We start from the raw sequence: 18,553 nt of genomic DNA on the forward strand, positions 1-18,553 counted from the left end.
GTGGCTCCAAAAGAATTTATCATTATTCTCCCCCACCCTCCCTTAATAAAGTTTTATCCAAAACACTCCTGAGAAGCAGTCCTTGAATATTTGCTCTAGTCATATTCCCTTACATATCCAGTTCCCTTCTGGATAATTCATTAAACAGGTATTATTGGCTAAGTCTCTGCCTAGCCATTACTATCTCTAAGTCTTCTGGAAACTTCAAGCAGAACATGTAGTCCCTAAACAGCCTCATATATACATCCTTAAAAAGAGAGGCATAGTTTTCTTTTATTGTCTGGAGAGATTGCGGTGTTTGGGTAGGAGAAAAAAAAAACAAGCTAGCACTCAACATACAAGATTGTTCTCCTTTCTCAGTTCTACTCTTTTGAAACTTCAGCTAGTATCTACACAAAATGAAGGTTTGTTACTCTAGATTTATAGTAACTGGAAATGTCATTTAGAGTAGAAAATAAGTTATTATTTAGATTTGTCACACCAGAAATTTAGGAAACCAAGGCAAAATAAAAATTTATTTCACTCTTTCACAATACATACCTAAAATCTACATGATTATTAAAACAGTCATACAGATATCCTTTGATTAACAGTTTGCATCACATAACAAAGGTTTATGTAAGTGCAGTATTTTCTCAGAAGTTTAAAATACAGGTATTGCTAAGATTTTTCAAGTAAAAAAAATCTTGTATTGGCTGGCTTAGTGTCCAATACAGATAACATTCTTGCATTTTAAGTTGTGTACAGGAATTTTAGGATTCTCTTCATTACTTACCCAAAAATAGTAGTTATGCTCAAGACTGCAAGTACATAGACTGTCATCAATGAACATAATCACACTGATTATGTTGTCTAAATGCAACTAGGACTTACAGGGCTTCAGCTCAGTTAAGACTTCTCATCTTCTTGGCACTGATTTAAGCTCAGTCTTAAAATTCTCTTGGGCAAATAACTACTTCAATTTTTAAACTGCAGGAGTTAACTGGTGAATGTGAGTTAATGAAAAACCATGTGCAATATGCAATCTGTACCTTAAAGCTCAGAGAAAAATCCATACAGCAAACATATAAACTCTTAACATTCCAGTCAGTTTTCAAGGGAAGCACAGAAACAGTAACACTGAAGTTTGTCAACTCTTACAACTTGGAACTCCAAACCAGTCAAGCAACAACAACAGTATCAAAACAGGTAGAACATAAGCACAAACATAACTTGAAGTAACTCTGGGAGATGTTACACTCCGTATTGTTAAATTGACCTGTTGTACCATCGAGTAAATTAATTTAGATGCTTTGAAGTAAGTCTTTGTTGATCAAACACTTTTGTGTACTGTCTTTCCTTTTCTGAAGTGGTATGTCTTACTCTCCTAGGATGGGATAGAAGAAAGGACAAGAAAAAAATAATTATTAAAAATAAATTCTGATTAATTTTAATCAGAATAAAGCAACCAAAGTTTCATCAAAACTATCTCCAGACACCCTGTACTCTATTCATCCCTCTGCAAAACTAAGAGAGCACTACTTCTGCATTCCTGTTTCACAGTACACTTGTCTAGTTCAAGCATCTGTTCTTTTACAAAAAGGAATCATGGTCTTAGAAATTAGTAACCTGAAATTACATGTGACTTGGAATGTAATCGAAATTGCAAATCTACAAGGACTGAACACATACACCAAAAAAATGACAATCAGCTACCAACCTGGACTAGGATTTATTGGTTAAAGCAGAGACAAAGCATAACTAGCCACCATCCACAGTAGCTACTTCACCGTACACACTATCAAGGTTTAAACTCAACATCCTCTGCCCAAACTCGGGAGTAATCTGCTGCTTTCAGCCATGTCACTGAGAAATGACTAGACAGACTTATGCTCTAATTGTTCATTAGTTGACTGTTCAGCAAATTTTTATGCTGTCCTCATAAAACCCACCGAACCCAATTTCAGCACTTCTTTCCACCATTAAGCAACTGAGAGGCAAACCCACCCATCTCAGAGCACGTACAAGGAATAAAAAATTCAAATGGCATTCACAGGTATGAATCCCTTCATCTTTATGGTATCTTGTAGGTGAACACATTGAAGGTCAGCTATGTTTCAGGGATATAATTTTGCTTTCACTACGTACCTTCACATTGTTTTCTTGTGCTACAAAGTCATTTGTCAGCTGGTTCTCAGGATTAGACAGACAGGATAATACTGTTTGCATGCCCCTGTCCACAGACTTCTGAAATACAATTATAGGTGCATCAATACTGATTTTCTTAGGACATTACTAGCTAGCGATGCCAGTGTATCACAGGGTTTACTTGGCAATCAGAATTCCTCAACTGCCTTGTGTTCCCCAAGATATTTAACTTGTTTCTCCCCCCGATCTTTTACTATTAGTAACTCATTATCCCCCTTCAGTGTTACAGGGAAGAAATTCTAATCAGCGACATGCCAGTTCTCTCGTGGATTAAGCTGACCGCTGTGAAATGAAATTTCTCCCTTAGGAAACTGAATTCAGAGCTAACTGTTGGCTAAACTGGGGTCACCTTCCACAAAGCACTGAGAAAGGGAGAAAGTTACCAACTCAGACATTTGAAACTTAAATCTAAGACAGTAGGCAATGCTATCAAATCTGCTCTTTTATTACCTGTAATTTTCCCTGGAAATTTTCACAGATTAGGCAAAGTCTTGTCAGTAGACTTAATCAAGTAGAATACATACTTTATCGAGCCCTCAGTACTGCAAATAAGCACTAACAGTTTCATGGAAACACGAGACTTCTGGAGTTGTACACAGAAATCAAATACATAGCACTTAACAGGCTGAAAGTAGCAACTATAACCTTGATTTCTAGGATATCTTGTCTGAGGCACCCTTGACAATGCTACTAACCCTCGCGTGCAGATTTCTGGGAATAGCATTTATGATAAAGAACATTAAAGCTTTGAGAAAGCACCTACTTTTTGCGGGCTGCTAGGCAACTGCGTAGGCTCTGGAACAGCACATTCCAACTGCAGAAGTCCTGGATCCTCAGTGCCATGACAGTTCACTGAAGTATACATCTGTAAGAGTTTTTAGGTATAACAATGTTTCAGTAACACTGGGAAAACATGCACAGTTGTGGTGTCACTGATCCTTATTGATCCCTAAACTGTGCCAACTTTATCTTCACAGTTTTGATAAGTTTTATGAATGGGGGAAATACTCTGTCATGACCTGCTTTATTAAGACAGTTAAGAATGATATTTTAAGTTGCTTAACTGAGATAGATCTAGAACACTTGTCTGCTCCTATAATCAAGCTTGTAACATTTAACAGTGAAACCCCCATGCACACCTACCCTTAGAACATTCTGACCTGCTACCACTGAATTGTAAAATGATACACTATGACTGTATTACATTCATAGATGTTATTACAAAATTATTTCAAGCCAATAGTGTAATCAGTATTTTGATGACTTCTGATAGCTTTCAGAAAAAGAATACCATTCAGAATAAAATTATATATTACAGCTTTGAAACACTTAATCAAAACTGCAGTCAAGAAACACCTGAAGAATACAAAAATGCCCAAGGGGCAAGTTTAAATTCCAACATTTAAACAAATACAGAGTAATTTTTCCCCTTTCACATGGATGTTACTTGCATTAAGTCACAGAAAACACGGATTTTTTTTAAAGGCTAACAGCACCACCTACAGTAGCAGCCTGGGAAAATTTTTTAAACCTGTTGAAAGGAGCTAAACAATTCATCAGTATTTGCAAAGAACATGAAGACTTTGTACATCAGGTCAACTTATTTTTCCTTCAACTTTTCCTGAAAAACCAACTCCAGTTTGGTTAAAATTCCAGAGTTCTGTGACCATAACATGTAGAATGACAAAAAACAGGTAGACCTGTTGCACCAGGTAACAAGAAAAACATACTATCAATACAGAAATTCTGAACTACAATCTCTCATCAGCAATTACAGATTTTCGTAGACCAGATTACACATATCCAGACAACAAACTTCTTTTTTTAAGTATCAAGCAGTAAAAACAATGTGCTAATTAAGAAGACAGTTTCAGAAGTCTTACTTTGTAGACTTACCGGAGTTGGAGGAGGCATTACGTAATTTCTTGGCTCCCCAGGAAGCCACTGTGGTTGAGCCTTAAACAAAAATTGGACAAGAACCACCTTTTATTCATTTATTTCCAACACAGAAAAGTAACTGCTCTGTAGGAACCACTGTTTATAGCATTTAATGTCTTGATTTTTCACAAAACAGTTAGTTAATACATGATCTTATGTCCAGCAAGATAGCTTCATAAAACAAGGTATCTCCTTCTCACTCTAAGTTTAAAAAAAATGCTAAATGTTAGGAAAATATGGGAAACCAAAATACCTACATACCCCACTATGACCTAAGCACCTCCTCTGATGTTTTTATAGTGCAAGAGCACATGCCCCCTCTATATCAGATAATACAATATTTGATCTATAAGACTCTAAGCACCTAACACCCCACACTACAGCATGTACAAATGCAAAGCTTCCTCCCACAAGTACAAATTCATGTACTTTTTTCTAATTTGAAAATTGTTTTATGACTGTATATTTAAGGAAAAAATGAAACTAGAAAAAGAGTATGCTAAGTTACTCAACAGTTTTCATCACTATTTTGTTTTTGCTTTGTAGCTGTGAAGAACTGAAGGAAAATAGATTTCAAAGAATAAGCACAGAAAGGTCAGACTGCAGTTAACACTTCATTCCAGTTTTGTCAGGCATCCAACAGCCTTTCTGCTTCTACTAAAACTTTACATACCTGATAGTTGTAAGCTGGTTGATACCCTACAGGAACTTGCGGCTTTACCAGTACAGCTGGTGATGAATTGTACGGATAAGGCTGCAAATAAAGTTGTTTTTTTAAATGCAAGTTTGAAGCAAGATACAAGTATGATATTTGTAGAGGTATTAGCCAGAAGTACATTTTTAGAAGTTACACTGTCACTTCAATTCCTGCGCAGACTAGACTCAGTATTTAAAAGCAACCCTTAGACTTCCCACGGGGCTTGCTTCAGCACTTCAGGCACTAATGAAGTCTCCAAAGTAAGATTGCAAGTGTCTTATATATGTAAAAATCCCCCAGCTGCTTGTAACTGATCTTGGAAGTAATTTCAGAAATGCAAGTCATGCCATAAACTTTGGGAAGTAGATCTGAAGCAGACTGACTACTATGGAATAACGGAGTGCAGTCTGAAGAATCAGTTTCTAGGAGGCAAAGGATGACTCCAATAAATTTCCTAGTATTTCTTTCCTGTAAGTACTCTGACAGTGTTAACCTGGAACCTTCTCAGATTCTTCAGAGAATAGTTAAAGGCACATTCCAACATTTAAGAGAATTAATTCTCTTTAATTAATCAACTTAAGAGAATCAGCAAGAATACTAGTATTAAGCTCTCTGCCTTGCAAGAAAGTATTTCTGCAAGTTTGTTCTTTCTCTTTGCTTAAGATATACAAAACAGGATCCGTTTGTAGTCAGTACTGCTCCATCATACAGGCTAAAGCAGTAGGAGAGTCTGATCTGGTTCACTCACAGCACAGGACTCATATCCAGGCCAGAAGCACTGTACTCACACTTCAGTAGGAGTGCTCATCTGACGTGCCAGTACAGTGATGTCCTGCAGGCACTGCTGTGCTGGGCACAGCTATTAACAGCAGATGCTGTAACACAGTGTTCTTATAACACAACAGCAGTTTAAAACCTACAACATGTTTGGCTAGGAGGAGAGAAAAGTACCTCAGATAACTTCTGATCCCACTTGTAGTTTACAAAAATACATTTTAAATGTTGTAGTTTATTCTGAAGCAGGACAGCAACACATTAAATATCTGGACACATTTCATTTGTGAACTACATCTGTGACAGGCAAGAGTAACTCAGCCTTTAAGAATGAGAACTGTTGAAACTGGAGGAAAGATTATCTCCCTCTTGTCTTATAATCAGTTAACATCACTGAATCAGTTTTTCAAGGTTGATGGCATTCATCTGAAGTGCTTTGAAGTTGGGTGCTTCTTGCTGGAGAAGTCAATAAGAAAATAGGCAGGTAAGATCAGATTGGAATCTCAAGACATACTCCAAAAGTCGTACATGCTTGAACCTTCAAAAAATACTTAATTATGATTCAAAATCAGTGTTAGGAGCAGTCTTACCTGAACATAGGGTGTTACTGGGTTCACGACAGCTGGAGGCTGCACATATGTCTCCACAGTCTGACTACTCCATACACTCTGGAACTGTGGTGCAGGAGGACCAAGAACTAATTGTCTGGGCTGCACAGAGGAATCTTGTTTTGAAACAGATAAAAAATAGTATTAAGACATTACTACATGTATTTCATCAGGAATCTGAATTCAAGTTGAAAAAAAACTTAAAGATTTTGACTCTTAAATTTAACTCAATATTAACTATATTGTATTTTGCTACCAACCTCACTCTTATTAAGAAAACATCATACAAACGAAGTCATAGAAATCAGAACCAAGGTTTAACTGAAATATAAATACTCCACAAGATAAAAAGTATTTGCAAGAATAATGATGTATAATTAAGAAAAAAGCTATAACACCTGCAATATGAACAAATTTATTTAGATATACTTACTTAAGTTTTGTTGTTTTCTGATTGCTGGCCCCAGTTTCAGCTTTTTACCATGGAAGTTGATTTGTGACTGAAAGACAGGTTATACTCTGTAAGCTGAGAATCAGCAAGGTGAGAGGTCTGTAGGATTTTAAAGAGACTGGACTCTACTTCTACACCATAGTACATCAACTGTCACAAAGGCTCAACAGCCTTCAGTCTCCTCTCTGAACACCATACGCCTTTTACCTCATTTCCTGCAGCGTCCTCAGCTCAGCTATCTGCCTACTCACCGCCCCTCCAAAATGATGTATCACTTACCCTAATAGCAACATGCACTACTCGAAGTTGCAACTATGTATCGGTGACCACCAGCCCCGCGGTTTTTATACGCAGGGGTTTTAACTATTCCTGTCTAAAAATAGAGCATTGGAGAGTAACCACAGTCTCAGGTTTCTACTGAAAGATTTTTGGTTTAGCCTTATTAGCACAATTTTAGTATCAAGCATTAAAGTCAGTATTAGAGAATCTAGACAGACTGTCTGCATCCATCACATGCAACTCCACAGAAGTACCTCCTCCTTCAGAAGAAAGTAGGTGGTTTTGCAATTTTCTCCCATTTCTGCTAAAGGAAGTGCTTTGAATGGACAACAGCAACTCTATTGTTGTAAAAGTAAGCATAAATATAATGATAAATAAAAATCTTGCTCATACTAATTTCTATTAGCTACAAGAAGATGATTCGAGAGATACATGGGGGTGGAAAAAAGGTGCAATAACCTGACTAGTTCGACAGATGGATGTGTTGTTTTTTTTTTTCCAGGAGAAGGCATCTTAGTTGGTTGACTTTGGGCATTTTAAAATTAATTCTGGAATCCTGTTGTGCCCAAAATCATCCAACTACCTTTTCCACCTCAACAGTGAGAACTCCTGGGAAACAGGCCTCCCCTCTAAACACAAGAGAACTTCCTGCTCTGAACTGTAAACAGATTTATGCTGGACCAGAGTACAGTTACAGACCTAAAGCAGAAGAAAAACACTGTCAGGCTGAACACACCTACACAGCCTTGTTGAACAGGCAGATGAACACAGGCACCAAGAGTAATTTCAGCCACAGAGAGGCTCTATCATGTTCATTTACAGAAAACACTGACCACTCAGTGCAGATAAGGCCTGAAGTCATTTAGTGCAGTAACCTCTGCTTATAATTTGAGCTGTACAACACCCATGTTAATTTCTTCCTTTCTCTTCCTTTCTCCATCCCCTCCAAAAGCCAACAGGTTTTTTAAGATTTATAGCTGTACCTGCTTCTTCCTGGCATGGCAGGAACCTATACTGCCTGCAGACCTGAAGTGTGCACTGAAAAGAAAATCCACCATATGTCTCTGGGTCTTCCAAGACCTCTGGTATACAAACTCACATCAGTGAGTACTATATTAATAGAGGAACATAGCAGGAACATAGCCGGCTCCAGTTTTGAAGAAGCATACATAGAAAATCAGCAATTTACATGACTCAAATATCAATGCTACTTAAGAGGTCTCTGTAGAAATTGTTAGATCAAGCATTCCACAGTGATGTAGAACAATAAATGTAATCCATAGTAAAAAGAAAAAGGCATTCTCAGATGAAGTGTTGCTCAGTACAGCAGTCACTGTATATTTTTGTCATCATACCGTCAAGTAACAGCAAGCTTTTAAAATCTTTTGGTGAGAATCAAGGATCTCCTGCTGGGGTTTCACAACCTTCCACTTCATTCAAACATGTTCTCTTCCCACTTATGGAGCTGGATGGCCAGTAAACACATCTGCACATCACAGAACACTACATTTGTGCCTGGCACATCCATCTGGTTTTGTCTTTCTGATCTACTTCCCTATCTAAGAGCTTCAGAAGCAAAACTTTTCATCCTCCTGAGACACAGGAGTTTTCTGAGGCAAAGACTTCAAAGAGAAGTATTTCAATACATCTTATTTTTACAGTTAGTGTGTTCAGTCTCAGGGGAAAGAGGGAAAATAAAAAGCTTTGTCAGTGATTTGTGACCTGGTCAACTCTATCAGAACCACGTACCTGATTTGTTTATAAGCACTGAGATTTCAAATTTCCCTGATACCGAACTCCCGAGATCAGAAGGGCTGAAATAGTTCTACCCCTTCATCTCCCGCATTAGCTACAGGAAAACTGTATGACGACAGAGTGTCATGGTTTAACATAGATTGGTTTTTAGTTAAGGAAAAAAATCCATCATCTACAGAAGTGATTCCCTGTAAAGACCGTGGCAGCTTCCTTTGGACCTGACAAAACCAATCAGCTGGCTAGTTTTAAATACTGACAATTAGACCATTTAAAAAAATCTGAACATGCCTGTGTGAAATCACATTTAAAAATGAACAAACCCCAGGGAAAAGCTCTTGCTTCCAACGTTTGAACAAGTAACTTAACACTAGCTGGGCCGGGCTCACTTCATCATGTGTCCAGCTCAGCCCGTGGCACGGCTCGGCTGAGATTCTGCCGCCACCGAGTTCCAACCACAGCCTGGCTGGAGCCGAGCCATCCTGCTGGCACCACGAAAATAAAAAAAAAAAAAAATAAATAAAGAAAAAAAAAAAAAAAAAATCACACAGCTAACAACAGAGGCAGCTCTGCAGCCCCGCAGCTGCAATTAACTGCAGGCAGACAACAGCCGTGCAGCCAGAGCAGCCACTGCCCAGCAGAGATCACAAGGCCATCCACAGGTCATTAACAGAGACATTAACTCTTTTAGTGTACAGATTGAAATAGCAGACATCAATCCTCTCCTGAGCGAACAAAAAGGAAAATGTGAAAACACACAGAGAAAACAACATGGAGACACCAAGGTCAGTGAAGGAGTCAAACCCCAGATAGGAGGAGATGGCAATTCTCTTGTAAGGCTGTGGTGAAGATATAATTGATAAATCAGACTTTTCCCTACCCCTGCAACTCATGGAATGTATTGGGGGATGTAGGGTTCTAGCCATAGCCATGAGCAGAGGCACCTGTGTTAAAGCAAGCAGACACTGAAGTAGATGCGATCCAATGAGAGGCCTGAACAGAGATATGAAAAAGATGAGAAACCTTGCCCCAGGGATATAAGAAAGTCTCTGCTCCCAGACATAAAAGAATTTTTGTTTCTATACTGGAACTATCCTTAAAATTGCACCCCAATAAGCTGAGATGACCCACGGTGAGAGATGGCAGACTACCGAACCGTGGGAGGGTCTTCATGATTGTAGACTTCTGGGCAGCTGCTATTTGAGAAAATTAAAACCACAAGAGAACTGTTTCTTGTGGAAAAGTCTCCATGGCATGGTATGAGAGACTGCTCTCCCTAAGTGAACTGAAAAAAGATTTTAAAGATTATTATTTAACTGAAGATACCAAATTTGTGCCTTTATGTTGTTGTCAGTAGGAAAAGAAAGAATAGTCGGGGCTTATTCTGTTTATTTTCTTTTAGTTCTGTCATCTTGCAGCAGAAAATGAGTAAATAATTCTAGTGGTTGCACTGTCATTTGGCCAGCACTAGACCCACTACACATGGGAACAGCTGCAGCACAATCTAGGAGGCTTAAGAAATACTTGCAACTCCAGGTAGCATCCAAATGCACAAATACTGCTAGAGAAACCTATTTCAACTACGGAGACATAAGTAAAAAACTAATACTGTCTTTCATGATACTGTTACTCCTATGCCCCAGGTAACCCAAAATGTTATTGTATTTCATCTATCTGTGCCCGAAATTGTTACTGTCTCTTTCTCTTAAGACCCTGGAGTCGAAAAAAGCCATGGGGCAGAGCGGGGCAAGTGCCTCAGCCCTTCAAAACTTGAAGCAAACAGAGAGCGCTCTCTCTTGCCTCATGCTCTTTGCTCAAGGCAAAGGCTCTTCTTTAGGGCTCTCCCCCCCACTTTTATTTCTCTCTTGCATCTTGGACTGGCTCAAGGCAATTCCACAGCAGCCTGTCTGCAACCACCATGAAGGAACCCTGCAGAAGTGAAGAAAAAGCCACCCCAACCCAGCTGCCTGGCCCTGCCTGGCTGTCTGCTGCCAAGGAAAGCAAATCCCCCCCCCCTTGAGTTCTAGCCCTTGACTAAGTACCAGAAGCTGGAGAATGCTAGCTGCATTCATCAATGAAGAGGTAAGAAGGGGGAGGGCTGTCACCATTTTCCTCCTGTCTTTGGAACTACAGGGCTGGTCAGCTGCAGAGGCCACAACTTTGGCGGAGGTGTCACTCCATTTTAAGTTTCTCTCCGTTCCCTGGAAGCCCAGGAGATTTCAGCAATTTTGTAACTACTAACTATTACTGTTATTTTTTTTGCCTGTTACTATTTCCTTCTATATTAGTGAACTGATTTTTTTTTTCACTTATATTGTGGTTGTTTCTCCTTATTGGTGGAAAGGGATTGGTTACCCTGAAAGAGATTACTCATTTTAGAGGGTCCCACTTGAATTATCTTGAACCAAGACACCCGAATAACTAAATGTCAACATTTCTGCCATAAGCAGAAGGGTTCTATGACAGCCATCAACTACAAAAAGCAAGCAGCCAAACACACTCAAGGCTTTCAAGCACATAAATAAATGAGAGCAACCAGAAACAAAATTACATGAGATGTTTGACCACACCAGGCTAAAAACTAATTAGCTGAACACTAATTTTGCTTCTTACTTAAGCAAATACATAAAAATTTTACCACCAGTACACACTTTAGGAAGTTTTACTTTTTGAGCAGCTGTAGACTTTGTGTCCTAACTTGCTATACAGGGTATGTAATGTGGTTTCCATAAACTTGTCTCTAGCTTTCACACATCAACTTCTGAGAGTAATTTGGATAAAGAGCTTACCTCAACTATCTTTTGAACATCCACGTTGTCCAGGAAAGACACAAACCCGTACCTAAAAAGGAAGAACAGACTCCAGTAATCGGTTTCATTTGATTGTTAGCCAAACACTTTTGAACAAGAACAGTTAACAACGTGCTAGATACACTATATTGCACATCAAAATTATCAACTACGACATTAGTTTATGATAGCCTAAAAATGTATTTACTGCTAACCAGCAGTATCTATCAAGGGGCCAGATGAAAGAATAACACGAAATAGAAATAAGAGCTATTTTTCCTCAAAATGAGTTCTGCTGTTGGTATTAGCAACTCAAAGTAAAAAAAAAAAAAAAAAAAAAAAAAAAAAAAAAAAAAAAAAAAAAAGTAAGATTGGACTTATCTCTAAATTTGTATTTACTGCAGAGGTCTGGATGAAAGCAGGCATTAGGAACAGTAACACCAGTGAGGGAAACAATTCTTGAAGAGGTTTTTCTATTTATTTCATTGCCTCCCTAGTTTACCAGGTCTATACAATTAAGGTAATTTCAGAGCATTATCGTAACAATTATGTCCCATTAATGAAGTAAGTCAAATCATTATAAATACTTGTAACATACACTGGCTAAATGTACAGCAGGATTCACTTTGCAGACTCGAAAGGGATACGAGAAAATGAATTTTATTCCTCTTTTTCTTCCATTGCTACACATGCTGAAGAAAAAGATGTGACATTCTAGGATCTAAGCATAGAATCTAAAAAAAAACTGGGCTGGAAGAAACCTCAAAAGGGTATGGTCTCCCCTTCACATAAGGAGAGATAACCTCAAAACCAGGATGGCTTCCCCAGAACTCAACAGGGTAAGGGGCTCTTCATCTTTCAATTTAAGGTTTTCAACATAGTATTCCAGAACTTTTCTATATATTCAAAGGGGATTTCCCTTGTTACAACTTTGTTCACATACTTAGTTTCACTCTTCACCCAAAGAAGTTTCGGCTGTTTTACTCTAGAACTTATTCCCAAGCGTCAGAAGGCAGACCTCCTGCCCTGAATAAACCATCTTAATTCTCTTAATCATCCTGAACTGCCCCTAGATTTTTAACTATTCTTGCCAGCAGAAGAGTCCTACAAAAGAATTGGCTGTGTAAGCATCACACAAGTTAAATTTTTTTTCTAATGGTTAAGTGACAGTGAGCTTCTCTTCCCTGAACAGAGAGACCGAAGTCAGAAAATCCATGCTTTTCTTTTTAAGATTATACAGATTGAGTTGGGGGCAGTACAGATTTACTGGTTTCACAGTCAACTCACCACAACAGAAAACTGCAGCTAGAACTAAGGCTTAAGCACGTCAGGTGTATTGCAAAGTATCTGCTCAGATCACCTATTACAGAATGCTGTCCACATAAGCAGGAAATTAAAACAACTTCTCGTATTCTACTCACCCCTTCGAAACACCAGTTCTGTCAGTAATGACCTTCACCTCCTTCACAGTACCATATTGTTCAAAGACACTCCGAATTTCTGCTTCGTTCATCTAAAAGAAAACAAGGTCTTAAACATCTTGAAACACATTAAACTGCTTACAACTGATTTAAAGCAGACAGTACCATTTTAAAACCAATTTTCCACTACCATAAGAACTAAAGGTTAGTTTGGAAGACTGATCCAGAATTCTCCATGACATTTAAATATCTTCAAGACTGGCAAATGAGCACGACGGCGGGGGGGGGGGGGAAAGAAAGAATCCCATCACCACAAACAAGTAAAAAAAAAAATCCACACCAAAACAGGAACAAAATTCCCACTTATTTTTCATTGTCATACTCTACACCCATTTTAAAGAATTAGAAGCGTGTATATACCCTTATGTCAATTCCACCAACGAAGACTGTGTTTGGCATGATTTTTCCTTCTGGTAAAACATAGCCCTGACTGACTGTTGCCGAATAGGAACCGCCCTCCGAGGCACTCGAATGCTGCGTCTCCACATGTGCTGCCTAAAAAATTTAAACATAAATACTTATTTTAGTCAACTAGGTTACACTTTAAGACACCAGAATGCCTGCACCTTCCTACAGATATAGCAGAGGACAAGGAATTTCAGTAGCACAAGCAGACCATTCACTGGGGAAAAAAACAGAAGTAATTATTCCAAGAAGTTTTTAAAATTTAAATCTAGACCTAGTCTAGACTACTTTAAATAGACTGTATCAAGCTTTGTGACCAGTGTTGCTACCGTCAGGATTTGCTTCCATCTCTCCTGCTTCATCTACTCTTGCACAAGAAGTTCTAGCACTTATCAGTTCAAATAAAACTGGCTCTACAAAATCTGGCAGAAAGATTAACATGAAGTGAGCAGTTTTTCACCTACTTGGTATTCTGTTTTGTTTGGCTGCATACACAGCTAAAGGGCATTAGAATTGAACCGGAGATAGCGACTCCACAGCACCCTCAAGCTGACCTAACTGTTACTTCTACTTCTTTTTTTCTGGATGTTTCAGCGAACCAAGCTAGAAATGGTGTTCACTTTGTTGTGCAAGCTCTCTGGAAGCCTAAAACAGGAAAAGGCTCTCCCCGCAGAGAGCAAAAGCTGGTAACCACCGACACTGCTGGTACATCTGTCACACATGGCCTTAGCTGCCATGTCTCACACTAATGATGCAGAATTTTCAAAGAAAATTAACTTATTTAACACTCTTACATTACCTGAAAGAAAGAACAAACAGACTACTTAGGCATTCCGGCAAGCAGGGCAACATCAAAAGTAAGATTTATTAATACACATATTTCCTAGAACTTGAAAAGGAGATGAAAAATGCACAGTGGTGAAAGTCTCCTAGAAAAAAAAAAACAAAACAAAAAAACCCAACAAAAACAACAACAACAAAAAAACCAAACAAACAAAGAAAATCTCCTTCCGAAGTCTTCAGTACTATGATGGAAAACCTTCGCAAATTCAAAAAAAAAAATAAAAAATAGTGTCTTCTCTAAACCTAAATAACCTTACCAACACAGCACTAGATAAATGACTGTTCTACATACACCATGTCCAAAGACCTGAGACTGTTGTTAAATCACTGAACAAAGCCTGAATCACATCCTGCCAATGGCTATAGTGAAACTACAGCATCAGCTTTAGTGACTCACCCCTTTAAAGTTACTCCAAAAGAAGTCTGATTTTTCTTATCTCATGAAGTAGCTTTGAAATCAGATTTCCAGATATCAGGAATATTAGGGTTTATTCAATTTTTCAACTTATCAGAATTAGCGGGTTTTTTATTCTCTTATCAAAAGATAAAATTAATCCGTTTGCTCTCTATTATTCCTGCAAGCAGGAAGTTTAAATCGGTGAGAAGAAACTAGAATAAGGTCCTCCTTCCAGTAGTCGGGAGACTAATTATAGAGTTTTAGCCAAAGAAAAGGTGGAAAAAAGGTGGACGATCGTTGACCAGGTGGAGGAAGTACCTACATACCCACCCAAGTGTATTACAATCAGTTTAATGCTCGTCCAGGAGAGGAAAACCTTCACTTTTTGGCCACACAAGCCCGCGATTTCTCAGGCTTCCCCCTGTCCTCAGTACATTTTGTTTAAAGTAATAATTAATTTTTTGTTGTTTTTTGTTTTTAATTGAAACATTTAAACCCCGTGAGGCACGTCTCGCTGCGCGGACGCCGAGCGCAGTCTCCGTGAGAGCGCGGGTGCCTGAGGGAAGAGCACGGCTGGCACCGCAGTCGTCCCGCTGGGCACTGAGCGCACGCTGGGCACTTCGGAGGCGTAACTTATCCTGTATAAAATAATAATTAAAAAAACCTAGAACTAAAAGCCCCACCACTTTACTCGTACAGTGTTTGAAGCGTCACCTCTACACTCGCAAACCGCGTTTCTCAAATGGAAAGAACAAACGACAAGCAGCATGTCGGTGCGAGCCGAGGATCCCGCAGCCCCGCAGCCCGCACGGCACCCGCAGCACTCCGGGCGACGCCGAGCCTTGGCTCTGGCGGACAGGGGACGCCGGCCCGTGGAACGTCGGGCGAGCGAGGCGCCGCTCGTGCGGCCCCGTTCCTGGTGCCGCTGCCGACGGCCGCCATTTTGCGTCCTCACACCTCGGCTGCCCAGCGCCGACGGGGCGCGGGCAGGAAGGTTTGGCGCTCAGGGCAATGGAAGCCGTTCGCAGACCCCCGACAAGGGTTCCTGCCGGACCCTCCGCGCGGCGGGAACACCGCGACGGACAGGCGGAGGGGAGCCTGCTCGGCCGGGCGGGCCCGCGCCATGCTAACATGTGGTATCACAAGATGGCCGCTCATGGGTGTGAAGCGTCTTCCGTCGCCAAGCCTTTCTCAGACCATGACGCTGAGGGCTACGAACCGCACATTCCCCTGCAGAAGCCCCCAGCCTTTAAATTGCGGTATTCCCCCCTTCACCTTAACCGCTCACCTCGTAAGGTTTTAAAACCTTCAAGACAGTTAAAATGCGACTAGCCCTCAGGAGTTCAGCCTCGTCACCGCGTTAGGAGACGACACTAGTCCAGCTTGTGGGCATTCATTCCCGTTTCTCACCCCAATAACAACCCCAAGAAGTTACTACTCCGTTCTCGGCTCCGCGGCCCGCTGGGGTCGTTCCCCCCCCCCCCAACCCAAGGCACTACAGTACCCAGCAGAAGCCCGCCCGGTGGCTCGGGGCTCAAATGCCCCCCATCATCCCAGTCCCACCGCCCCACCATAGCTCCCCTTCCGCGCTCACTCACCATCACTCACTGGAGCCGAGGCTGCGAACACACGCTTAAAAAATAAGGGTTTTAAAATAAAACCACTACGAACTTCTTCGAGAAAACTATGCGCGGACAGTCGGCTTTCTCTAGTGGCGAAGCTCCCCTCCCTGCGTCGATAAAAGCAGACCGGAGCGATTCGGATTCTCTTTAAATAGACCCATTGGGGGCTGGGACGGAAGAGGCCACACCCGCTCTGTTCTCTGCATGCTCGTCGTACCGCCCCACCCTCCGCGAAGTGGTGCCTGTTCCTCGGTGTCTGAGTTTCAGAGGACGAAGCATCGAGAGTACCGCGGCTTTTCTCTTTTGGGGAGTGGGGAATTAGGTTGTAACTATCATTTCTAGCCTTGTAGTGCAGGAATTTGCGGCTCCTGCCATCTTGCACTTGGCTTGTGGAAATTTTGAGAATGGTGTGTTGTTGAAGAGGCTTTCGCTTGCTTTGAGGCAAAAGCGGTAACTCTCTTATTAATGTAGTCACGAATTGATAGAGTAATCTGTCTGTATCCTATGGGTACCTGTGCTGAATACCAACTTTCTGGGCCACTGGTCACCAGTGTCACAAGGCCTGTCCAGAAGAAAGCCTCTCTGGAAGCCCTCCTGGTTCTACAGTAATAAGATGGGATTTGGAAATTAGTTTTAAAAAGCTGTCTGCCACTGGTATCAAATGTTTTGAACAGGTAGTGATTTTAAGAAGTTTCAGGGAGAGGGGAATCGTATGAACATCTCACCAAAATTAACCCAACCTCTGACTGAGCTACATTAGTAAGATGTTTGATTTATGGTTTGGTTTTGGGTTTTTTTGTTTGTTTGGTTGGGTTTTTTTTCTTTTTTTTCCCTCTTTTTTTAAAAGTGAAGACCTACAAGTGATCCTTATTAAGGATGAAAAACAGAAGTAGAAAGCAAAACTGATGAAGTGGAGTCTATTTAACATGTAAGGTGGTTTTTTCAATCAAATTTTATGTCTTCTAATGATTAGATTTTTTTTATCAGTTTACCAAATGTTCACTTTTTCCAGATGTTATATTAATAAGCCAAATCCAGTCCTGCTGCACTGGATTTACATGAGACCCAGAGCTGGTTTAGCTACTAGCAATAACAAAGCCTCATCACAATAGATGTATTTATATTACCTATAGAAGAGATTTTGTTAAATCTAGTAGGGTTGAAGTATTATCTGAAGGTAAGCATATGCCTGGACTTTTATGCAGCTAATGCCCACTTATTTAAATGAAAGGCATTGTCCACAATACTTTATATCGTGTTCTTCTATACATTTGTTTGAAATGGCAGAGACTTTGAAAATGGACCCCAACAATGAGGGGAAAATAATACATAGTATTTACATAGGTATAATGGATTAATATTTGACCTTAAGGGTGGCAATAAGTGAGGTTGTTCTGAGCTTTTTATACTGGGTTTGGCTCAGGCTTGTGTGCTGTTTTCCTTAACTAGGTATTAGCTTCTAAAATTGGAGATGATCTGTGGCTTAAAAAAAGGAGATAGTAATTTATTTTCTGCTGCCAACACACAAATTTCAAAAGAAGTGGAGGAAATGGAGTAGGAAATTATTGTCTTGGCTTGTTTTATCAATGTTGCTATTAGAATGGTTATTGCTCAATAGATTTACTTGTTAAATGCACTAAGTAGCAGATGAAAAAACAAATTTTATATTCTGCTATGCTATGTAGTACTTACCACTTCAATGGTAAATCAACGTAATTCAAGGAGAGCCTCTGTCTTGGGGTGGATGAGAATTAAATGTGATGAAAAATTACTAGTCTGATTACAGATAGTAGTAGAGATTACATCTTGAAATTTAATACTCTTAAGTACAGGACTACATGCTTTAGAAGTCAGATTAGGTTTAGTCTTCCCAGAAGTAGAACTAAAAGTGGATAGCAAAAGTATCATACAGCATTTTAATTTTTGTAGCGTTTCTCATAACTTTTCTGCAATTTTGCTATATTTTATTATGAATAATGTTGTGTCTTTCTGTAAAGTTAAAGCAGCTAACTTCTCTTAGGAGATACATAAACATGAAAAGGAGAATATAAAAGAGATATTTAAGCTATTAGATTAAGAACAAGAAAAGAAGGTCCCAATTTTTAGACAGCAAGCTTGCCTAAGAAAAAGATGCTGGGTAACCAAAGAAGATTTGAATGTCTGTTTTCTGAGTTTCCTACTTCCTACTGAAGAGCAAATGCCACCTATAACCTAGGTCAGGACATTGTTAAAATCATTGTATGAGGTTGTCAAGGTTGTGCTTAGCACTACCAATAATTGTGATTAGCCTTTAGGCATTTAAATTCTGGCAAGTTCTTTAAATTTTAACC

At 39.8% G+C, this 18,553-nt stretch overlaps 1 protein-coding gene across 1 annotated transcript; it reads right to left on the minus strand.

Annotated features, from left to right (window-relative positions):
- Positions 1-487: 487 nt before the first annotated feature.
- DAZL (deleted in azoospermia like) lies at positions 488-16,390 on the minus strand. Its single transcript, XM_088163771.1, has 11 exons — positions 16,200-16,390; positions 13,317-13,451; positions 12,897-12,988; positions 11,476-11,527; positions 6,638-6,704; positions 6,187-6,320; positions 4,799-4,879; positions 4,084-4,143; positions 2,951-3,052; positions 2,128-2,226; positions 488-1,366 (listed from the first exon to the last, which is right to left on the minus strand). The coding sequence occupies exons 1-11, from the start codon at positions 16,200-16,202 to the stop codon at positions 1,313-1,315; spliced, it is 879 nt and encodes a 292-aa protein (XP_088019897.1). The 5' UTR covers positions 16,203-16,390; the 3' UTR covers positions 488-1,312.
- Positions 16,391-18,553: the final 2,163 nt, after the last annotated feature.

Source organism: Sturnus vulgaris, chromosome 1 (genome assembly GCF_052056855.1).
Source record: "Sturnus vulgaris isolate bStuVul1 chromosome 1, bStuVul1.hap1, whole genome shotgun sequence".
Lineage (NCBI taxonomy): Eukaryota > Metazoa > Chordata > Aves > Passeriformes > Sturnidae > Sturnus > Sturnus vulgaris.